General features: G+C 45.8%; 1 protein-coding gene across 4 annotated transcripts; it reads right to left on the bottom strand.

Moving 5' to 3' along the window:
* Nucleotides 1-234: 234 nt before the first annotated feature.
* On the bottom strand, nucleotides 235-17916 carry samd14 (sterile alpha motif domain containing 14). 4 transcript variants are annotated; one of them, XM_026163804.1, is made up of 12 exons: nucleotides 17351-17371; nucleotides 16297-16365; nucleotides 13187-13239; nucleotides 9968-10131; nucleotides 9652-9768; nucleotides 9392-9578; nucleotides 9179-9278; nucleotides 8819-8887; nucleotides 8579-8735; nucleotides 1575-1697; nucleotides 1345-1491; nucleotides 235-1182 (listed from the first exon to the last, which is right to left on the bottom strand). In XM_026163804.1, the coding sequence occupies exons 3-12, from the start codon at nucleotides 13221-13223 to the stop codon at nucleotides 1027-1029; spliced, it is 1257 nt and encodes a 418-aa protein (XP_026019589.1). In that variant the 5' UTR covers nucleotides 13224-13239; nucleotides 16297-16365; nucleotides 17351-17371; the 3' UTR covers nucleotides 235-1026. The 4 variants fall into 4 exon arrangements, with proteins under 4 accessions (XP_026019589.1, XP_026019588.1, XP_026019587.1 ...); XM_026163803.1 differs by lacking the exon at nucleotides 16297-16365 and having other exon boundaries at nucleotides 17351-17916; XM_026163802.1 differs by lacking the exon at nucleotides 17351-17371 and having other exon boundaries at nucleotides 16297-16411.
* Nucleotides 17917-24928: the final 7012 nt, after the last annotated feature.

Here is a 24928-nt window from a genome sequence, read left to right as displayed (position 1 = left end):
TGCCCTTTAGGGCTAAGCCCCAGGTGTATCAAATGTCTGCCTCCACCTCTGGTGCTGCCCCCTGCTGGACGCTGTGATACTTTGTATTCTGGGTTTGTGGTTGTTTTTCACCGACTGAAGGAAAATAAATTTTCTTGCATGCATTTTTCTTATATTCTTATTTGTTTTGATGCTTTAACCCTGCATCGTGGCTCCAGCTGTGAATCTCGTCAGAAAGAAAACAAAGCAACGCTGTAAAAGTTTCACAGATTTATTTATTGAAACAAACATTTTAACAGAGACTGTGAGAGGTCAGAAATATCTCCAGAGGTTAAGAATCTGACTCGACCAGCGTCGGGACGTTTGACCCTCTCTGACACAAACGCTTCCACCTGTGTAAAGCGAAGATTCGACGATGTTTTTTTCTGTCAGAGATTCCAGGTGGAAAACAAGCTGTGAGAGGATTGTGGGAAATATCCAAACACCTGTCAGACCTCACACACCTGAACACAGAACCTTTGAGCTAAAGTCATTACAACAAACAGAGAAACCACAAAAACTGTTCACAGAGCAGCACCGACACGCCGCCTCGGGCTGAGACTCCACGGCCCAGAAACAAAACAGAAAACCTGCTGTGACACTCATTTCAGAGAAAAAGCACACCTTGTATAATGTTTGGCTTGCAGAAGAAGAATCACCAGAGGGAATCAGAGCAGCTGCGTGTAGGAACCTGCTGAGTTAATGATCTGTCAGCGTTCCTGCCAGCCGATCACAGATGATGAGTTTAAACATCAAATGGAGGAAAATAGATGAAAACCACTTTGTGGCAAATGAAACACTGTGCCATCATCGCCTGACATATTTCACGGTCTCATAACAGTAAACTTCAGTTTAACTTTTCCAGGCCTGGAGATGTCTTATGATCATGGAATTGCAGCTTTTCCAGGAATTGTTTGTCATGTCAAACCTTCCCTGCGGCAGAAATCCTGTTCTCTTCATCGCACAGCTCTCCTCTCACTGTCCTCTGCCTCCCTCTGGTGGCGGGGCTCAGTTCCTGCGCTGCTCCTGGTCCTTCCGGCGCTGCTTTTCCTTCTGTTTCTCCAGCTTGTCCAGAGCTTTTTTCTCCTTCTCTGCTGCACTTTGAACATCTTTGATGCGGCGCTTCAGCGCGCTGCGATCAGACGAACTGAGCACGCCCAGACCCTGCAGAGGACGGGAGGACAGCTCCAGTTATGGTCTCCAAACAGTTCAGTATTGTAATTGACTTTACGTGTAACCTTTGCAAGCTGTGTCAGTCAGCCTTATCTAAGACTACGGCTATGACAGAGTCTCTCAGGAAGTCCTGTTCTTCCTCCTCATCCTCACCTTCAGTTTGCTGCCGTCCATCTGCAGCAGCTGCTGCCCGTCGATGTCTCTAGCACTGAATTCCGGAACGTACTGCTCCATGTTGAGTCCTCGGAGCCACTGACACACCTGCTGAGTCGTCCAGGACGAGTGGGGTTCATCGCAGGGCTGAGGAAGAGGAGGAGGGAGCACAGTGAGCCACAGGTGAGTAGATGACAACGTTTTGGTGTTTGAGGTGGCGAGTGTGTTACCTCATCGGAGGACTGGGACAGGGTGTGGTAGGGATGGGAGGACCTGGAGGAAGAGGAGTCAATGGGAGGAGAGGTGGAGGAGGAGGTGTGAGGAGGAGAGAACTCCTCACTGAGAGCCGACTCCTGTGGGGAGAACACAGAGACGTTACTTCAGCATTATTTCACTAAAACTACAACCGCAGCTACGAGCACCAGCAGACAGCTGGTCACGTGGTTGGTTGCCTTGGTAACAGTCCCCCTCAGATATTTGGTGTTCTTCATCGAGTGGTTGTTGCCTCCATCGCTCCCCTCAGTATGACCCACCCTCTTCGCATTGCGAGCGATTATCTCACCTTCTGTCCTGTTTCTCAGCTCTCAGAAACACAGCGCTGTGTCCATCTGCAGTCAGCTATATTTGACCACAGACCTCAGCATGTGTGAAAATGTAAAGGAAGAGCACGCACAGACACCACTCTGACTATCTCAGACATAGCATGGAAGGTGGGTTACAAAGCGGCTTGCAGATTACAGCAGCATGATCAGGCTTAAGAGCAGGAAGTTCAACTCGACGACGACTAAGCTGGCCAAAGGAGCTGATGCAAGAACAGGAAGCTCCTGAGCATGCATGGAGGGTTTCACCCCAAGTCCAGCGCCCTGAGGCTGTATGCAAGGGGAAGGAAGGAGGCGCTGGACTGGTGAGTGTCAGCACCACAGTCCGGGATGAGACAACAAACATCCGCGAATACATCAGGAAGATGGCTCCAACCGACCATAGAAGGACAGGCCCTTGCATGGTATGTACCACCGGCAGATAGAGGAGGTGGCTGACATCCAGAAATCCTACCAGTGGCTGGACTAAGCTGGACTGAAGGACAGCACAGAGGCACTAATCATGGCAGCACAAGAACAAGCTCTGAGCACAAGGGCACAGCTGTTAAACAATGACATATAAACCCTGCATCCAGGTCCTACACGGCACCAATGTGACTGAATGCTTTGGTCTGTTTAATTTGAACAATGTCACGTTGTTGGCCTCTCTGATTTTGTCAGCTCTCTTCATCTGCAGCAGTTTAAAGCTCAGTTTTTAAAACCTTACTATGTGACTGCAGCTCAGATCGGGATGGAAAAGAATCACTCGAATCTAAGAAACATTTGAACGGGTGCATGAAGATAGATATCAGGAATTGTGTACTGTGGATGCATTATTTCAGGTGTTTCCCCAACTGAAATTTACAGCATCCTTTTCCTGCTGTGTAAGTGCACCAGGAACCCTCATGTTAACTTTTATTGTGGGGAAAAAAGTTCATCCTCCAGCTTCACTGTGTGAATCTGTTTATGCTATGCTAACATAGCTGTGTCGCTAGCGATTACGTAGCACATCATTATATAGCAGCTAGCCCAACGTCAGTACCCTACAAACATCACTGCTGTTTACTTTTCTGTCTCCATTTGTGTTGGAAGTGATAGCAGAGCTGTACGCTTGAATTTGTTTCAGAAATGTCTCACTCAGACAAGGGTGTATCATTTTTAGATGGAAACTAGCGAGCTAACTTCCTGCTAACCTAATGCCGTTAAACTTCATTAATCCTGGTTTTCATGGATGCCTGGAAGTTAACTCTCAGTTTTTAACTCCCAGTGATGACGCTGTGTTTGTTTGAGTTTAGGAAATGAAGACGAGTTTGGACCAGAAACGACTAAGTGGTCGGCATAGTGTACAGCAGTGGTTCCCTTTTTTTGCTAGGCCCCCCTTTGTTTTACCCCCCCGGCACAAACACATCCTCCAACCACACACGCCCATATTTTGCCCCATTGTGGTTTATTTCACACCTCAAACATTTAGTAAACAATTAAACAAATACAAGTAAACTGCAATAAATTACAGGCAGTAAGGAAATAAACTACTAACTCTTTTACGCTACGTCCGCACCTACACGCAGCTGTTTCGTCCACGTAAACGGCATTTCGAATCACTGAAAACGGAGATTTTTAAAACTCCTTTATTGCGTTTACGTGTGGTCAAGGAATACAGAGTTTGTCACGCAACGCTGTGGCCACGTTATTGTTTACATGAGATGAATTGCAGAATGGCAGATAGAGACAAAATACTGTTAATCTGACTGTCTGCAGGTTTTACACGCTTACGTACACACAGTTACTGTCCCTCCATTTACAAAGGCAGAGGCGTCACGGTGTCATTATTTTACATGTGGTTGTTTTTTCCTGTGTAATAATATTCAACATTGCTGTCAATACATTTTTCAAAAAATGCCTCTCTGTGCAAAATGGGTTTAAAAACATAAACAGCTGTGAGAGACTGTTTGTCTGTGATTTAAACAGCCCAGCGCTGCTCCCGATGAAGGGGAAACCTGCAGGGAGACCTACCTCGGCACCTGTGCAGGTGAAACCAAAGGACAGATTTGCGTCGCCATATTTTCTTTGGCTTAAAATGAAGTTGGTTTGGAAACATGTTCAGCGATGCTTCATCTCCTGCTTTGCGTTTGTGTGGGAGCCCCATTAAAAACCTGTCCATTATGCTAGCAGTGTCCAAGCATTTATTTATTTATTTTTTCCTTTTCATACCGCGCACCCCCTGCAATGGCTCTGCATCCCCCTAGGGGGCGGGCCCCACACTTTGGGAAGCTCTGGTGTACAGAAACATCTGTGCTGAGTATGGCCTGGAAGTCCGGAGGTCAAAATGGGAGACAAATGGGAGGGTGGTGGAGAATGAGCTAAGATCCTGTGGGACTTCCAGATACAGACGGACAAAGCAGTGATCAAGAATGACTAACGGATTTTTTTATTTATTTTTTTACACAGTGCTGTGGTGCATGTTCTCCCAGTGTTTGCATGGGTTGTCTGCGGGTACTCCGGCCTCCACCCACACTCCAAAGACATGCAGATAGGATGCTTAATCATCCAGGTAAGGAAATCCTCAAAAGTTGATTCTGTTCTTCTGGACGGAGAAACATTTCATCATGTGACTTCTTCAGTCTCAGCTGACTGCAGGTTTCCAACCTTATAAACATCTGCACAATGACTTAAACTAGCACCACTGGTGATTGATCATTGATCAACAGTCTTTGATCATTGGTGATATCAAGTTACACACACACACACACACACACACACACACACACACACACACACACACACACACACACACACACACACACACACACACACACAGCCTATCAGAGCCATTAGCAGCTCCTTCCTCTGAGCTGTGATGGTGAGCAGAGAGAGCCTTAACGAGAAAACAGGGATGGAGAACAACTTCCTCCAGGCTGCAGAACATTTATCATCAACCACAGCTGTGTGATCATGTGACTGTCTGTCAGCCAACACGAGTAAAATCAATACTAACACACACACTCACTCTGTAACCTGACACTGTGTGCACAGCTAACACAGCTACAGTCAGATGGAATATGTCACGCGTGTGCTGCTGTGACGTTTTGTGGGAACGTTGTTCATATCCTCTCTCAGAGACTGCTCACATGTTTCACTCTGAAAGTGTTTTTAATGAATAACCCACTAAAACAGCTGACTGACTCCTGTCCTGCTGCCAGCAGAGAACTGAGCCCCTCGTTGTGTTTCAGGGCGACGCCCAGAGACAACGCTGTTGAGGTCGCTTTATTTTATCTTCAGTCTCATCAAATCAAACAGCGACTGAGTGAAGACGCAGCTGCTCTAACAGACGCTGATAGATTTCTTTGATTGTTGATAGCTTGTCCTCGGCTCAGATAATCCCAACCTGACTGCATGAACAACTTTACAACCCAACAGCACTGCAGACTGACTGCAGCAGGCTGAGCCACGATGCTGTTTTCCACCCGTCAGGTGTGATCGAGGTGTGCAGCTGAGGCAGCTCTCACTCTGGACAAACTAAACAGGACCTCGGTCAGCTTCAGGAGGTTCTTGCTCCTCACTCTTTTTCTGAAACAGTCCTGATTGTGTGGCGTCTCTTTAGGAGAGCCTAAGTTCATGTTTAGAGATGTGCACCGTGTGCACCGCTGCCCTCTGTAGAGCGTGGGAGAAACATGCTCACACATGGACCTTACGGGTTGTATGAACACTGCTTGCTTCATGTATGATGAGACAGCAGCTGTAAGGTTGGTGAAAGTGTGTTTATTAAAGGACAAGCGCTGTTGAATTCCCAGTGAGATTGTGACTGTCCTGCAGACAGTTGCTGCTCCTCTCACAGTTCACAGGCTGGAAAATCCTCCTGTGTCCTTCTGACATCAGGCCCAAAGCTGCTGAGGAAACCACTGGTTTATCTGCAGGTTTGAAATCCTTTGCCTCCTCCTCATCATCTTCATCTGCAGAGTTTATAATCAAAACCCTCTAACATCAAAGAAAAGCTCTAACATAAACCTGTAAGCAGCTTAATTGGACATAAAGTATCTGAATTTCCGGAGCGGGACCAAACAGGCTACAAGCTGTTCGTTCTCATTTTCTTGTCCCACCCTTTTTTACTTCGTCACTTCTCATTACTATACAGGAATCAGCCAGGCCCGGGAGCCGCCCCCAGTCCCCTCTGAGGACTTCCCAAACTGCAGCTCACTTCATGTCTAAGCCATTCACCTTTAAAAACGCTGGCAAACCTAAGATGAGGACGTGGACCCAGCGAGTGAAAAAAGCAGAATTTCAGCCGGCTTCTGTGCATGCATGCTTGCATTGTTCATTGATGATGAGTGAAAACAAATCTGAAAAAGAGAAAGGTCACTTACAGCGGTGGCTCTGAGGAGCCTTTTCATGGATAACAAAGAAATCCTTCGTTTTATGGAAAGGGTTGGAACAACATCTCCTGGTTTTGAGTAAACTGAATCCCAGTCCCTGAAACAGGAAGTCTATAAAGACTTTGATGGTTGCAGCATGAAGAGTTTTCTGTCATGGATGACTGGACCCAATTCTTTCCAACTTCAAGGGTTCAAAATCTTTATTTAATGTGACAATATGTTTGAGAGGCTGCTGAAGAACATCATCTCCTCCTCCATCCCAGACACCACAGATCCGCTGCAGTTCGCCTACAGATCCAACAGATCCACAGAGGATGCCATCGCCCACGTCCTACACACCACTCTCAGCCACGTGGACAAGAAACAGGGTAACTATGTGCGAATGCTGTTTGTTGATTACAGTTCAGCGTTTAACACAATAGTGCCCTGCAGACTGTTCACAAAGCTGAGGGATCTGGGACTTAACAGCCGTCTGTGTGCATGGGTGTTGGACTTCCTCACTGGCAGAACTCAGGTGGTGAGGGTGGGCAGGTGCTTCTCCAACAGCATCACCATCAACACAGGAGCACCTCAGGGATGTGTCCTCTCGCCACTGCTCTACTCCCTCTACACTTCAGACTGTGTGGCCACCCATGGCTCCAACACCATTGTGAAGTTTGCTGACGACACAGTGGTGTTGGGTGCCATCTCCAACAACGATGAGGCGGCCTACATGGATGAAGTGAAGAATCTGGCATCGTGGTGCCAGGACAACCACCTCCAGCTGAACGTCAGCAAGACCAAGGAGCTGGTGGTGGACTTCAGAAGGGGTCAGCACAGAGACTACAAGCCCATTATCATCAATGGAGCTCCAGTGGAGAGGGTGCAGTCCTTCAAGTATCTTGGTGTCCACATCTCCTCAGACCTGACATGGGCTGCCCACATTCAGGTCCAGACCAAAAAGGCTAGGCAGCGCCTGTATCACCTACGACAACTGAGGAAGTTCAGGGTCTCTCCAAAGATCCTCAGGATTTTCTATACAGGCGCTGTGGAGAGCATCCTCACACAGAACATGACATCGTGGTTCGGGAACAGCTGTGTGAAGGACCAAAAAGCTCTCCAGAGAGTGATCCGTTTGCGAGGTGCGCCTGCTGCTTGCGGCGCAGAGAGGAGAGGGCGGGGCGGCGGGGGATTCTCTGGCTGGCTGCAGCAGCATCTAATAACCAACTCGCAAAATAAAACAAAATAAAAACAACAAACAAACCAACAACACGAAAACACCAGACATCCTGATACAGATTTATAATAAAGGGATCAATAACAATTTAAAATCTATATTTTATATTTTGTTGATTTAAAGTCTCACACACAACCTGTTTTTAAAGTTTAAAAACAGAGAAAAGAGGAGGAGTGTAGCGACTTCCACAGTCGCTGGAGGCCGGGGATGGAGCCCGCCTATTTGCCTGACGCGCTGTCAACTTTACGCAATAATGCCAGAGGTGGAATTGCTTGCTTGTTTATTAAAATGCTTGAAAAGTTTACAGAGCATGTGATCGGCTCGCGATTCAAACTCTACATCACAGTCTCTAACGCAACAAGGGGAAACTCATTGTGCTGCGGTCAACAAAAACTACGGCTACCCGCCCTCCTCTCTGTCAAAATCAAACCAGTGAGAGACAGACTGACAACGCCCTCTTAGTGTCACCGCTAGCACCCACGTGACTCCTGTTACACATCACCATAGCAACCAAACAAATGAAAACCCAGTGATCATTAAAATTCAATACATTTAATTATGGCTCCTACAAGGAGAAACGAGAAAAAGATGCAGGTAAGCAGATGTGTGATTGGATAATGGCAGCTCATCCTGAAAGATTAAGAATCAGAATACTTTCTTAATCAATAAGGAAATTATGTGGGTTACAGTTGCTCCAAGAAGAAATGGTAAAAATAGTAACAGACTAAACTCCAAACAATATATACAATAATATAATATTAATTAGTCAGGGTCAATTGTTGATTTGTCCTGTTCTCATTGTATGACGAATTATGATGTCTGTTTAGTAGCCGTTTGCACACTATGCATTTCTCTCTCTCTTCATATGTGTGTGTGTGTGTGGGGGGGGGGGGGGGGGGGGGGGGGGCACCAGAGGGAGTGTTCGCCCAGGGCGCCAAACAGGCTAGGACCGCCACTGCATATGAATTTCCTTTGTTAACACTGATGTTACCAGCCCCTTCTCTGTTTCTGTTTGTTGGTTTGTTTTGCACTTTCGAGCCACTGTACATAACGCTGTGTTTGTCTCATACCTGGGAGTGAGACTTGCGCGGTCTCGGGGAGCTCAGCGGTGGAATTTTGGGGGAGCAGGGCGGAGTACCGGAGGAGGAGATCGACCCCCGTCCTTCGGTGAACCAGGAGAAGGAGATGAAGGATCCGGAGGAACGGGATGGACTCTCAGACGGCTCTCTGAGGACAGAGGACAGCGTCAGGACAGGAAACGCATAAAAACACATGTTCGTCCTCTTAAATGATGTGTGTGGTGGAGCCACCTGCTGCCCACAGAGAGCCTGTTGGATTTATCTTTCCTCACTCTGATGTATGAACGCCTCAGAGTCACCCTGTGAAAGACACGGGGAAAACAGTCAAAGGTGCAGAAACATTTGTGCTGACTGCGGGGACCTTGGATGAAGGATTCAACATAAATGACCTCATCAGTCACGAATATTAAATATAGTTTAAAACACCTGGAAAAGTGAAGTCAGAGCTGATCAGGACTGGGAAAGGCCGCTGTGACTGGATGGTTCAGTAAATGGATCATCTTCTTGTTTTTGATGTTTTTACCTTCAGGTTACTGTAAACTGATTGGGTCCTCACAAATACACTAAGACCAACATGTGTGTGCATCTCACCCCAGGTCCAGGAAGCGTCTTTTGGTTTTCTTGTCGAAGATGACGGTCGGACTGCCGGGATCAGCTGGACTCGTGTCTCGACTTGTATCAGAGACCAACACTGACACACACACACACTCGTTAGCATCTGTGCAACATTATATGTCAATCAGATCTCACAGGAAGCGAGTGTTTGTTATATGTGTGTGTTTTCAGGTGTTTGCAGGTGTGCACCTTCACTGTCGGGCCTTCTGTTCCTCCTCATGTAGACAGGTGAGCAGTCGGAGGAGGGACAGGATTTAGATGGTGAGCTGCTGGGAGTAACCAGGGCCTCTTGAGAAGTTGCGTTGGTCAGCTGATGGTACCGCCCCCGAGGTGGACCAGCCAATGACAAGCCTCCGTCCTCTGGCGAGCGACGGACCTGAAAAACGAAAGGACAATGAAACTTGTTTTCTTTTACTTTTTAAAACCTGATGTGAGCTCGGTGAACTCACCAGCGACGTGTCGAAGGAGAATCCAGGGCTTCTAGCTGACAGCAGCGAATCAGGGGAGGGGGAGGACCCTCGCATCGCCAGGTGGAGAGGCGAGCGGGCAGAGTGCAACGGACTGTCCTGGAATGATAGACACACTAGATTTCATCACACACCAGAAACGGAATAATCTAACAATGAAATGATCTCAGGAATTTAACAAAATACTTTAAAATTAAAAACTAAATTAATAATTTTAAGTTCCTCTTAGTGCTGATGACATCACTGGCAACATCTTTGTCATTTAATTCTCTAAAATATTTAGATGCATCTCACTGACCTCCACCTTTCTGTCGAGGCAGTCGTCGCCCTCCGTTGAGCTAATGCTGTCTCGGTAACGGGACCTGGACGGGCGTTGTCTCCGTGTTTTGACAGACAGCTGGGCGCGGCCTTTCTGGATGCTGTTATCCAGCAGCTCTGTCTCTGGGATCGCCTCGTTCAGGTCTGAAACACCCACACACACACAAGAGTGTAAATGTGAGGCAGGCACTGAATGAACTTTGACCTTGTTATTGATCCAGAATGGTTCCACACACTGGTGACGGCAGCTACATTGTAGCCACAGCTGCCCTGGGGCGCACTGACAGAGGCGAGGCTGCCGGACACTGGCGCCACCGGCCCCTCTGACCACCACCAGTAGGCAACGGGTGAAGTGTCTTGCCCAAAGACACAACAACCGAGACTGTCGAAGCCGGGGCTCGAACCATCAACCTTCCGATTACAAGACGAACTCCCAACTCTTGAGCCACGATCGCCCCAATGATCCGTGCAGGATAAATATTCAGGTTTCCTTCTTAAAAAAAAGGTGTTATGGCTAAAAGACGACCTGTAGAGAGAGGTCGCCCAGTGATTGACTGTTCCAATGACATCATCAGGACCCAGATCAGAGCAACTGAACTTGCTGTGAGGAGCTCCTGTCTGAAGTTTCCCACTCATGTTCAGACAAACCTCTGTGGATCAGAGTGAACCTGAAGGAGCCCTACAAACAGACAGACTCTAAGGCAGCTTCTGACTGTGTTTACACTGGTTTCAAAGTGGATTTCTAGAGCTTTACTCACAGCAGTGGAAGGTGTTCACCATGAAAATGCAGTAATGAATGGTGGATGATGAATAGATGATGGGTGGATGGATGATGGATGGATGTACATGGGTGGGTGATGGACTGATGGTGAGTGAAGATTTCAAGCTGCAGTTTTTGTGATGATGCTGAAGCTTGTTCAACATAATCAGCTCCTCTTCCTCCTCCCACTCACCCCATCAGGAGTCCATCAAATATTCAACACACTGACCATCATGCTGGAGCCTATCCCAGCTGTCGTAGGGAGAGAGGCGGGGCACAGCCTGGACAGGTTGCCAGACTCTCGGAGGGCTAACACAGAGAGACAGCCAATCATTCACACTTATGGGCAATTTAGAATCACCAGTTAACCTAACCTCACTGTATCCCACTGAACTGTGTTAAATACATTTTGTTAAAAATATCACCATGTCAATTAAGCCTATAACACATTCAAACAACAGATGCAAAGTCCCAGGCACATTTACATCCCAGGTCTCCAAACAAACGGTATCAATACATAAGAAAACTTTGTTAACTAATTAGTGTGGATGGTTAAAACACAACACTGTTGTGCTGGGGTTCATAAATCATGACACTCCCCTACATAAGCTCCCTGAATTGGCAAAAAGTATCGGTATCAGTATTGCTATCGCCAATACTGCTCTTAAATTACTTGGCATCAGATCAATACCAAAATTTGCAGTATTGCACAGCACCAGCACCGAGGCAGTTACTGTTGTTTCCCCCGAAACAGTCGCTGTGGCTGAAGGAAAAAAGAGGACATAAAAAGTTTGATATCAAAGACTAACAGAAGAAAAAAGAAGGACAGAGGTCATGTGACCTGACACAACGTAAAAGTCTGAGTGGCGATCTGTGATCTTTGTGTTTCCAGTGTTCGATCTGCTGTTTTTGAAATCTGGTAGATTTTTAAAAAAGGTACGTTTACCTTACATTTGGATTAAAAAGGTTAAAGCCAGCACAATTTCAGTTTTATAATCAGCATGGTTTCTCTGCTTTCTGTCAGTGATGCTGGTGACAGTTATCGCACGTCTTCAGTCCGTCTTAACATGATCATACAGGCTTCCTGCCTCTCCTCCCCCACACTGAACTGACGGCAGTTTATTTCCCAGGGGGGAGAGAGAAGGAGTTAAAGTGATGATGAGGGGAGGGGGAGGAGAGGAAATGGAGGATTTGGTGCAGAAACATTCAATCCAGGTGACAGAGAGGGAGAAAATAAAGATTTAATGGAGCAGAGGATGGAGGAATGGAGGTGGGGGAGGGATCAGGGGAGAGAGTAAATGATATTAGAGGAAGGTGAGGGGGTGAGGAGAGAGTCAGATGATATTAGAAAAAGGGGGAACAAAGAATAAGAAACCTTCAGCCGCTTTCATGTTTGATTCTTTAACTCGGATTTTGATCAAACAGGAAACAGAATTCAGAACCAGGGTCCATCAAACCAGGGTCCATCCAAACAGGGTCCATCCAACCAGGATCCATCCAAACAGGGTCCATCCAAACAGGGTCCATCCAACCAGGATCCATCCAAACAGGGTCCATCCAATCGGGGTCCATCAAACCAGGGTCCATCCAACCAGGATCCATCCAAACAGGGTCCATCCAATCAGGGTCCATCCAATCAGGGTCCATCCAAACAGGGTCCATCCAATCGGGGTCCATCCAAACAGGGTCCATCCAATCGGGGTCCATCAAACCAGGGTCCATCCAACCAGGATCCATCCAAACAGGGTCCATCCAATCAGGGTCCATCCAATCAGGGTCCATCCAATCAGGGTCCATCCAAACAGGGTCCATCCAATCAGGGTCCATCCAAACAGGGTCCATCCAATCGGGGTCCATCCAACCAGGGTCCATCCAAACAGGGTCCATCCAATCAGGGTCCATCCAAACAGGGTCCATCCAATCGGGGTCCATCCAACCAGGGTCCATCCAAACAGGGTCCATCCAACCAGGGTCCATCCAACCAGGGTCCATCCAACCAGGGTCCATCCAAACAGGGTCCATCCAACCAGGGTCCATCCAATCAGGGTCCATCCAACCAGGGTCCATCAGCATGTTTGCTGACAGTCCAACAGATTCATTTCCTGTGACTTTTATTTGTCTGCCTTATGAAACATCTGTGGAGGAGTTTAACCTCCAGGAGGAGGAAAAACTTGCAATGGGAAAAAAGGTCTGTTTAAGGACCACTCCACTCCTGTATGTGTGTGTGTGTGTGTGTGTGTGTGTGTGTGTGTGTGTGTGTGTGTGTGTGTGTGTGTGTGTGTGTGCACACGTGTGTGTGTGTGTGTGTGTACGCATGTGTGTGTGTGTGTGTGTGTGTGTGTGTGTGTGTGCACACGTGTGTGTGTGTGCACACGTGTATGTGTGTGTACACATGTGTGTGTGTGTGTGTGTGCACAGGTGTGTGTGAGAGAGACTCACCGAACACGCTGTCGGTATCGTCGAGTTCAGCAGACATGGCTCCTCAGCAGTATCTGTGCACAAGAAGAGACCAAATCATTTTGGAGATTATGTATCTGAATTTCAGGAGCAGGGCCACGCCTCCAAACACGCTCCTTCCGGTTGCCCTATAGCAGGGGTGTCAAACTCCAGGCCTCAAGGGTCCTGTAGGTTTTAGATATCACCCTGGGTCAACACACCTGAATCAAGTGATCAGTTCATTACCAGGCCTCTGGAGAACTTCAAGACATGTTGAGGAGGTAATTTAGCCATTTAAATCATCTAAAACCTGCAGGACACCGGCCCTGGAGGCCTGGAGTTCGACACCTGTGCCCTATAGGTTCCCTCAGTTCTGCAACTGTTCATTCTTGTTTACGTGCCCCTCCCTCCCTCCTTGTTCTCAATTCTTTAATTTCTTCTTTTCTACAACAACAACAATCTTTATTTATAGAGCACATTTAAAAGCCTTGGGCATACCAAAGTGCTTTACATAAAACAATAAAAAATAAAACAGTTCACACATTAACATCAAATACATAAAGGTAACGGATTATGTTCACAGATAAAAGCCACCAATAAGAGTAAACTGCAGCACATAGGTTATAGCAAGGTAAGACTGTACCACCATGATAAAAGACACCAGTAATGGAAAGATAGCAGAGAATTTAATACAATAGGTCACTGCAAACAAGCCAGCATTTAACTGGTAGAAAAGGCAAGTTTAAAAAGATATGTTTTTAGCCGTGATTTAAAAGAATGAATAGAATCAGACGCCCGGATGCCAATCGGGAGATTGTTCCACAGCTCCGGTGCAACTAGAGCAAACGATCGATCACCTCTAGATTTCAGTCGAGATCTGGGCTGAACCAGCAGTAACTGTGAGGATGACCTTAAAGCCCTAGCAGGAGCATATGGGTTTAAAAGTTCCTTAAGATAGCTGGGTGCAGTGTTGTTAGTAATTTTAAAAGTAAACAACAAAATTTTAAATTGAATACGATATTTGACAGGCAACCAGTGCAGATCAGCAAGGACAGGAGTAATGTGGGCAAACTTCTTGGTTTTAGTTAGAATGCGAGCTGCAGCATTCTGAACTGTCTGTAATCTCTGTAAAAGGGAAGAGTGGAGACCACAATAAAGTGAATTACAATAGTCTAGCCTTGACGTTACAAAGGCGTGGATGAGCTTTTCTAGGTCTTTATACGGGATATAGTGCCTGGCCTTAGAAATAAGGCGAAGCTGGTAAAAACTGGATCTGACAACAGCAGACACTTGTTTATCAAGTTTAAATGAGCTGTCAAATAAGACACACAGATTCCTAACAGTGTCAGAGAAAGAACTAGTGAGAAAACTAAAGGCATCCCGAAGTTTGGCACGAAGGGCATTACTACCAAAAATCATAATTTCAGTTTTCTTATCATTAAGGATAAGAGTATTTGCCAAAATATTTAGTACATGGGGATCTGCCAGCTCGGGAGCCGTCGCCAGTCCCCTTCGAGGCCTTCCCCAAACTGCAGCTCAGTTCATGTCCAAGCATTTACCTACTAAAACGCTGTCAATCCTAAAATGAGGACGTGGGCCCAGCTAGTGAAAAGTTAAATAAAGTTAAAGGAGCAGTCTGTCTGCTGAAGAACACCTGTGATGGGTGCAGGAGGTCAGCTTTATGGTCTGACCGACACATTTATGGGCTTCAACGTGAAAACTAATGTGCTCTACATAAATACAGCTATGAGCTGAGTGTGTCAGTGTGTGCTAAACTAGTGCTGTGCATTAAAAGAAGTGAGACAGGTGAGGTCAGACCAACCCAGGGGGAGACACAGAAACATTGCTGTTATATTAAATATCTTTCTTTACTCTGAATGTTTCAAAGTTTGATGAAGTTCTGGACACGAAGCAAGTGCTCCAACTACCACTGGGACCGCTGTCATCTTCACCCTCCACATCTCCTCCAGCTCTTCTCTGAGCCCTTGGTATTTCTCCTGCTTCTCGTGTTCCTTCTTCCTGTTGCTGTCATTGGGAACCGCTACATCGATCACTACGGCCGGCTTCTTCTGTTTGTCTACCACCACTACGTCCGGTTGGTTAGCCACCACCATTTTGTCCGTCTGTATCTGGAAGTCCCACAGGATCTTAGCTCGGTCATTCTCCATCACCCTGGGGGCATCTCCCATGTCAGCCACCTCCTCTATCTGCCGGTGGTACATACCATGCAGGGGCCTGTCGTCCCATGATGGTTTCTCCTCTTTCTTGGGTTTCTGCTGCCTGAGGTATTCACTGAGCACGCAGTTGGTTGGGGTCATCTTTCTGATCTTCCTTCCGCTTAGCGTACAGCCTCAGGGTGCTGGACTTGGGGTGAAACCCTCCATGCATGGTAAGGAGCTTTCTTGTCTTTATGTCAGTGGCTTCTATCTCCTCCTTTGGCCAGCCTATTACCCCAGCAGGGTACCTGATCACGGGCAGGGCGTACGTGTTGATGGCCCGGATCTTGTTCTTACCATTCAGCTGACTCCTCAGGACCTGCCTGACCCTCTGCAGGTACTTGGTGGTTGCAACTTTCCTAGCAGGGTCTTCATGGTTTCCATTTGCCTGTGGGATCCCCAGGTACTTGTAGCTGTGCTCTGTGTCTGCAATGTTGCCTTCTGGTAGTTCAATCCCATCAGTTCTGACTACATTCCCTCTGTTTGTTACCATCCGACTACACTTCTCCAGTTGACTTTCCGATGTCAGTGGTGTGGATCAGTTCATCCATGTCCTGTTCACATACAGCTTGATGGCATCCATGTACAGGAGGTGACTGACAGCTGCTCCACTCTGTAGTCGGTATCCGTAGCCTGTCTTGTTAATGATCTCACTGAGGGGGTTCAGGCCTATGCAGAACAGCAGTGGGGACAGAGCATCTCCTTGGTAGATCCCACACCTGATGGTAAATTGTGCTGTTGGGTTCCTGATGAAGGCTCTCTTGTATACAGTAGTTCTAGGCATTTCAGGATCCAGGTGTGGGGCATTTGGTACTGAGGCCGGTTATCAGCTTGTTCTGCCAGTAGGTGTGAACCATGAACCATGTCACCTGAACACACACCCCACCTGCTTCTCACCTTTTGCTGTAAACTGCCTCACTGAGAGCTGGAGGACATCACTCGATGAAGCCAGAAGAACCACATCATCTGCAGGAAGCAGAGATCCTAAGACCACTGAAACCAAAGTGGGGCCCTACTGACCAACGTCCACACACACACACACACACACACACACACACACACACACACACACACACACACACACACACACAAAAGAACAGACACACAAGAACAGGCACACACACACACACACACACACACACACACACAAGAACAGACACACAAGAACAGGCACACACACACACACACACACACACACACACACACACACACACACACACACACAAGAACAGGCACACACACACACACACACACACACAAAAGAACAGACACACAAGAACAGGCACACACACACACACACACACACACAAGAACAGACACACAAGAACAGGCACACACACACACACACACACACACACAAGAACAGGCACACACACACACACACACACACACACACACACAAGAACAGGCACACACACACACACACACACACACACAAGAACAGACACACAAGAACAGGCACACAAGAACAGACACACAAGAACAGACACACAAGAACAGGCACGCAGACACACACACACACACACACACACACACACACACACACACAAGAACAGACACACAAGAACAGACACACACACACAAAAGAACAGACACACACACACACGAACAGACACACACACACACACACACACACACACACACACAAGAACAGACACACAAGAACAGACACACACACACACAAGAACAGACACACACACACACACACACACACACACACACACACACACACACACACTGATGTCAAAGCTCTGTTTGGTGTCTGCAGGCTGGAGCTCCGGCAGGAAAATGCACCGTCAGCCCGAGTCAGGAGGAGGTGGAGGGTGGAGGTGTGACAGGAGAGAAGACATGCAGAGATGGAGGCTGAGAAACGGACAGCAGTGATGAAGACAGGAGGAGAGGAGGGGAGAGGAAGAGGAGAGGTAAACAAGAGGAACAAACATGAACTCACCTCTGCGTCTCTCTCCCTCTGACTGTTGTCATGGCACGTCACCCTCTCTCTCTGTCTCTCTCTCTGGACTGCGACTCCCAGGATTCCACGGGGCTTCGCTCCTGCCCAACAACAGTCTGGGCTCAGGCAGAGGATTGTGGGTGCTGTAGTGTCCTGTTTCAGGAAACGTAGGTCTGCTGACGGCTGCAGGCAGAGATGCTGGCTCACCGCTACTCAGCACAACACTGCAGCCTCCATCTGAGAGAGGAGCAAGGACAGCTGAGACACACCGAGGAGGAGGAGGAGAAAAGAGAGAGAGGGATGCGCAAAAGCAGGCAGAGCGGAGAGGCAGAAGAACATGACGTCATGTCTTCAGCTAAAAATCAAAACAGAAATCAGATTCATGAAATCATCAAGGAAGAAAGAAACTCAGGAAAATGACAAATAAAACCTTAAAATCAAGACGATGATGAAAAATCTTTTATTAATCTACAGAAAACCGATCAGAGACTAACAGCATCATTGTTGGGGCAGATATGAAAAATACATTTTCTGATTAAAATGATAAAAATACAAAAACACACCTTAGAGCAGATATGAGCTCAGGTGATAAAGTCCTAACTGTATGACACTACAAAAGAGTTCAGGCTCCAATCAGAAGCATCCGCACAATGAAAAGTGCAGTATTTCAGAGATGGCTTGGTGCAGGAATACGTGTGGTTGGTGATTGGTTTAATGGGAATCTTTGTATGTCTTTTGAGCAGGTCCAAAAGAAATAAGGAATACAACAAATGGATTTTTATGCATTTTTACAGACCCGTCACTTAATTACTTCAAGTTTTGATACTTTGCACAGTACAAAGCAACTAGGACCCATGGCAAATTTCTTTTTACACTTAAACGCAGATAAAAGTACCATAAGACAGTTTTACAATACACTACAAGGCCATAACAAACATGATATTAGGAAACGTGTTGGGAGGGAGGCCTCCAGTGTCACTGTGATGATCATGCCTGCAGTGAGCGCATACAATCTCAGCATTCTTTATTTCTTAATAAAAGATTTAAAGAAACACAATATAAAATTTTACACAGACAGTTTAGACCTTTTCTGAATAAAACTGATCCGAGTAGGTCAGCACAATGTACTAAATGTAAATCTGCGGGGACCTCCTTGCATTCTGGCTCTGTGTAACAGAAGAATTAAAGGATATATTTAAAAGCAGAATACAAAAAGATCCAGCTCAGTATTTATTGGGGCTGCCAACTCTGAACAAATTTCCAGATAAAAACAAATATAAACTACTATGTAAATTATTTTTCTTGGCAAGAAAATGTATTTTTTTCAATTGGATCAATAAAAAACCACCAACAATAACTCAGTGGTACAAAGAAATCTTTACCAATGGAAAGACTGAGTGCAAACCTGAATGGTAATGACAACATCTTTTTGGATATATAGCGCCCTCTAGTGGATTACTTACCTGATGCTCTGAGGGAAACTATAGCGAGAGCAGCAGCCCCACTCCAATGGCAGGTTGGGTTTCTCAGGTCAAATGGGTGAATGGGTGATAGACCAGTTATTTACCATACTGTGTTAGTTTTCCTTTTACATGTCTCAGACTGCTTATTGTGTTGTTTTGTATCAAAAAACCCAAGTAAAGAGATTTTTTTTAAAAAGTGCTGAATTTCTCAAGAATTTGAACATTGTCAGTATGCCATCATGTCATCGTAGTCACATAATAATAAGATTATAATAGTATCATCTGTCACAATAGAAATAGTTTTCATTCAAAGGCTTTATGGCTTTTCCTATAATACCTGGTGGGCGGGTCTCTAGTCAGAATGCGCGGGCCGGTTTTTCATCCCACTCCAGCCTGTGTGGTGATGATGCTGCGTGGCTACATTTCACCTCACAGGTGAAGCAGAAGAACTCCTGCACTGGTTTGTCCTTCAGTCTCAGACTCTCACACATCATCACTGTATTTTCATAAATGTATGTATCGGAACTTTTCTTTTTTCACCCCGGTCACCCCAACGAGGTGACCGGTCCTTCCTCGTCCCTCACTCATCATCATCAGTTTACCTTATAGAGATCAGAGACTTCATCTCAGACTCATCAACCAACAGCTCGTCATCAGATCCATCAGCAGGACAACCTGATAGCCCACCTGCCTCCCAACAGACACGGGCACACCTCAGCTTCAGGTGTGTCTTGGAACCTATTAGACTTTTTACTGCTTCACATTTCACAGAAAATCAACAACTAACCCCGTTTCATTACTCTTCATTATTTTGTTGTATTTATTTTAATTATTTTTGTCATGGTTCTGGGTCCTCCAGCACTTTGTGTTTCCTTCTGATATTTCTGTATTTTGGGTTAAGTCTTTAGTTATATTCCCTGTTTAGGTCCTTGATTATTTAGTATTTTTGCCCGCCCTCTGCGTCTCTGCCTTTGTGTCTCCGCCCTCTGCGTCTCTGCCTTTGTGTCTCCGCCCTCTGCGTCTCTGCCTTTGTGTCTCCGCCCTCTGTGTCTCTGCCTCTGTGTCTCCACCCTTTGTGTCTCCACCCTCTGCGTCTCTGCCTTTGTGTCTCCGCCCTCTGTGTCTCTGCCTCTGTGTCTCCACCCTCTGTGTCTCCACCCTCTGTGTCTCTGCCTTCGTGTCTCCCTGTGTGTCTCAGTTTTATATTGTGGTGTGACTTCTTGTGTCGTGGTTTCCTTCATGTTTTATTGTGATATGTTTCTTCAGCGTGTCATGTCTGTGCTCTCCCTAGTGTGCCTCTCCTCCACACCCACATCATGTTTCCTGTTTTATTCTGAAGGGCCATGTCTTATGTCAGTGCATGTAGTTGGTGTCTCGTCATACTCATTTGGTTCAGCTGTGTGTGTTGTTCCCTCGTTTCCTGCTGTGTATTTATAGAGTGTGCTTTCTCGTTGCTGGTCCGTCTGTGTGTTCTCCGTACGGTTCTCCCTACTTGTCATGTTTCCTCAGTTCTCTGTTCCCTCATGTTTCTAGTTTTAAGGTCGGCTCTTTTTCCCAGTTTAAGTTTGCTTAGTTTTGTTCGTGCCATCACCGTCTATTGTTTGTTCGTCAGCCTCCGTCAGTAAAGCTCACTGACATCACAGAAGTGTCCTTATTGAAATTCCACACGTCTGTCGCTGCAGCCGTGACACTTTTGATGTACAAAAACACTAACACTGGCTCATGTGGAGTGTTTAATGCCCCTCAGTGTCTGTATATATACGAAGTGCTGCTACCACCATTACTAACATAACAGGAAGAAGCTCTGCATTGTCTGTGTCGCATATTTGCTTTGCAAACTCAGCACAACTTTAAATCTGATGACTGATGCGTATAGAAACTGAACCGGCTTGTAAATGTACCACACTCACATGTCACAGTACGAGTGCAACCACAGTGTTTCAGTCCACAGCCATCAGAGAGCTCTCTGGGTCCTTGTTCCTTTCCTTGGTCACTGTCATGCTTCTGCACTGACTGCTCTATCAGACACTTGTGTAGTCGGTGTGTAGCATGCTCGTTTATTTGCTCTGTGTGTTAAAACAATGAGTGCAGCCGTGAATGTCATGGTTGCTGCTAAAGAGGCAGACGATCCCCCTGCTGCTGTCAGGCCTTTGGGGCATGAGTCCTCCAGCCAGCTATGCATTAATGCTCTTAACTGTATTATTTTATTGTTTTTCTGTAAAGCACTTTGGTATGCCTAGGCTTTTAATGTGCTCTATAAATAAAGGTTGTTGTTGTTGTTGTAAAGCAGCTGTAAGATCTTATACCACCTGCTGGACACTTGCGTATATATGACTGCATCATCTGCATACATTTGAGCAAATATATTTGGACAGACTTCAGGTAAGTTATTGATAAAAAGAGAGAACAATAAGGGCCCATGAACAGATCCTTGAGGAACCCCTGTATCACAGTCTAAATATGGAGATTTAACCCCACCCAACACCACATACTGTTTCCTGTGTGAGAGATATGAGGCAAACCACTGAAGAGCCTGACTGGAGATATTAAACTGAGTCCATCTGGACAACAATATCTGATGGTTTACAGAGTCGAAAGCCTTCTTCAGATCTAAAAATACAGCTCCAACACAGGGACTCTTGTCCAGCAGGCTCTTCAAGTTCTCCACTAACATACACAGGGCAGTATCTGTGGAGTGATGTGCCCGAAAGCCAAACTGCAATGGATGTAATGAGGGTTGGGTGTTTTCTAGGTGAGCAGTGAGGAGTTTAACCACCCACTTCTCAGCTATTTTAGATATGACCGGGAGTATGCTTATGGGGCGATAATTAGCCATGTCAGTCTTCACACCTGCTTTGAAAATTGGTGTAACTGCAGCAATTTTGCAATCTGTTGGAACAATGGAGTGTTTGAAAGACATATTCAAAACATGAGCTGTTGGACGTACAAGCAAATCCATATGTTCCTTTAGGAAGTTTTTGTTAATACCATATACATCAAGTGCTTTTGATTGTTTTAAACCTGTAATTAGTTTAGCAACTTGACTGCTGTGATTAAAGCATCTTTCTTTCAGCTTAACGAGTGAACCGTCAGCTCGTTCAAACACACGTTAAAGTGCGTTTGGCTCGACACCACCGAACAGAGGCAGCAATATAACACAGCTAACATTAACAGTGCAGTGAATCCTGCTTGTGCCGTGATGTTCAGGACTGCAAACCGAGCAGCATCACTGACTTTCAGCTTGTTGTGTTTGTGGATATATGACTGACTTTAATTATCCACAAAATCATCAGATTCTCTGTAAGATTAAGGTCGACTATTGTATTATTATATTTTAAAGGCTTTAAAACCAAGTAAACGCTGAAAGTACAAACATCGCTAATGGCAAATAACTTTGCCGACATGTGGCCAACAGTAATGTTTTAATGTTCTTCGTTATTAAACATTTGCACAGAAATAAGTGACATCATATTCAGTACTTACTTTTAGCCTTAGTCGCATCGCTGTGATGTAATCAGCCTTAAAATGCAGCCTTTACGGCTGCAGACCCTGAATTGGGATACGGCCTCTGTCACCTGATAAATGACAGTGAGACATCCCACATACATGGAGTCACACATGTGCTTCAAATAAAGTAATTTGAATTCAATTCAATTCAATTCAATTTTATTTATATAGCGCCAAATCACAACAAAAGTCGCCTCAAGGCGCTTCATAGATACAGAGAAAACCCAACAATCATATGACCCCCTATGAGCAGCATTTTGGCGACAGTGGGAAGGAAAAACTCCCTTTGAACAGGAAGAAACCTCCAGCAGAACCAGGCTCAGGGAGGGGCGGGGCCATCTGCTGTGATTGGTTGGGGTGAGAGAAGGAAGACAGGATAAAGACATGCTGTGGAAGAGAGACAGAGGTTAATAACAGATATGATTCAATGCAGAGAGGTCTGTTAATACATAGTGACTGAAGAAGAAACACCCAGTGCATCATGGGAATCCCCGGCAGCCTACGTCTATTGCAGCATCACTAAGGGAGGATTCAGGGTCACCTGGTCCAGCCCTAACTATATGCTTTAGCAAAAAGGAAAGTTTGAAGCCTAATCTTGAAAGAAGCTGTATTTGAAGCAAATACAGCTTCAAATACAAGTCATCATCCAATTTCACCTGTGATCTTGTGTCACCATTACTCTCTGAGCTCTGTGTTGGTTCTTCTGTCACCTGACAAATAGGACATACATGACAATAAGAATAAAATGTGGAGCTGCTTCAGTGTTTCTGTCACTTTGTGCAGATCTTGACTCGTCAGTAATGTTTATAGGGTGAGTGCATTTTTAAAACAATTTGTGCAGACTGCACTACAAGGTGGAATATTTGCAAAATCAGGACTACCTCATGACATTTTGTCTCAAAAATTAACCCTATGATGGATCCGATATTACATGTCAGTATCGGTCCGATACTGACGTAAATTACTGGATCAGATATCGGAGAGAAATAAAAAATGTAATCGATCCATTAAATATCAAAAAAGCACTTCACAAAACTTGCGACACGGCGTAACTCGGCTCATAACCGTAGCATGTGGCAGCAGTATGGTCACGTGATAGAGCGGCTGTGTGTATTTGTAGCTTCGCTACCAATCCGGCATTTCATCTCTGAGGAAGTGATCCCAGAGAGAAGTGAAGCAAGTGTGTAAGTTCATCTCTGAATGTTTGTAAAGCATTCGCATGTTAAGCTTAACAACCGATATATGGAGCAACTGCCTCTTTCTCTCTCCGGCTGCTACTTCAATCATGAAACTGATCAATGATCAGCTGATCGGCTTTTCTGTCGCGAGTCCGTCTCTCTTGTTTGTTTTTGGCCCACTTTGCACCAGAAAGAGGAAACCAGCGGGTGAACAACAGCAGCACGTTTAAGCTTGATCAGCTGTTGTTAGAATTTATTTATTATTTCTTTCTACACCAGGATCTTTTTCTACGTAGCTGACGCTGGTAACTGTGCAGGGGCGGATCTAGCAAAGTTTAGCCAGGGGGGCCGATAGGGCATGAACAGGGAAAAGGGGGCACAAAGACATACTTTTCTTTCTTATTCTCATTTAAAATGTCTAGCTTTTAATAAATAATTATCTGAATCTTACAACCAAAGTTTTAATCTGATGTAAAATGTATAGAAGTCCATTACTGTATATAGTAACTGTTAAGTCTAATATACCCTAGTAAGCTATACTACTTTTTCCTTTGGGAACCATCTGTGTAGTCTGCAGTTCTGCTGAAGAAAGATGTTGAATCTATTTAATTATTCTTGTAAAATAATTTATTTCTGTGCATTTGTTTTACACTTGCATTGAATTAAAGTAGATTATGTTGATTGAGCATCATGAGGTGGGGGGTGGTTCCCTTTTTTTTTTTTTTTTTTTTTTTTTTGCTGGGAGTTTTAGAGGCCTATTAGTTAGGTTGCTTAATATTTCTACTAAGTACTCTTTAAAATACCAGAATAGGGAGGGTGGAGCAGGTTTAAGTTTATTAGATTGATCAGTTTTGCTGAACTATAAAATATCCGGGATGCGTACAAAGCCCTCCCCCGCGCCCCATTCGGCCAATCAGATCACCGCTCCATCCTGCTCCTGCCCGCCTACAGGCAGAAGCTGAAACAGGAAGCTCCAACCCGGAGGGCGGTGCACTGTTGGACGGACCAATCGGAGTCTGCGCTGCGGGACTGTTTTGATCACGCGGACTGGGAAATGTTTCACGTGGCTGCTAGAGACATTGATGAATACACAGACTCAGTCTGTGGATTTATCAGGAAATGCGTGGAAGATGTCGTCCCATCCAGAACAGTTAAATCCTTCCCAAATCAAAAACCCTGGATTAACGGAGATGTTCGCGCGGCACTGGCGGCACGGAGCACCGCCTTTGCCTCCGCGAACACATCGGACTACAAACACGCACATTACCAACTCCGGAAGACGATCAAAGCAGCCAAACGTGAGTACAGGGACAGGGTGGAGCAACAGTTTGACAACCCTCGGAGTATGTGGCAGGGACTAAACACGATCACAGACTTTAGAGGGAAAACCAGCACACCGCAGACCACGGCCTCTCTGTGTGAGGATCTAA

The sequence above is a fragment of the Astatotilapia calliptera genome, chromosome 4 (assembly GCF_900246225.1).
Source record: "Astatotilapia calliptera chromosome 4, fAstCal1.2, whole genome shotgun sequence".
Lineage (NCBI taxonomy): Eukaryota > Metazoa > Chordata > Actinopteri > Cichliformes > Cichlidae > Astatotilapia > Astatotilapia calliptera.
Note: the sequence above shows the minus strand (reverse complement) of the source record. Positions and strands in the feature narration are given on the sequence as shown.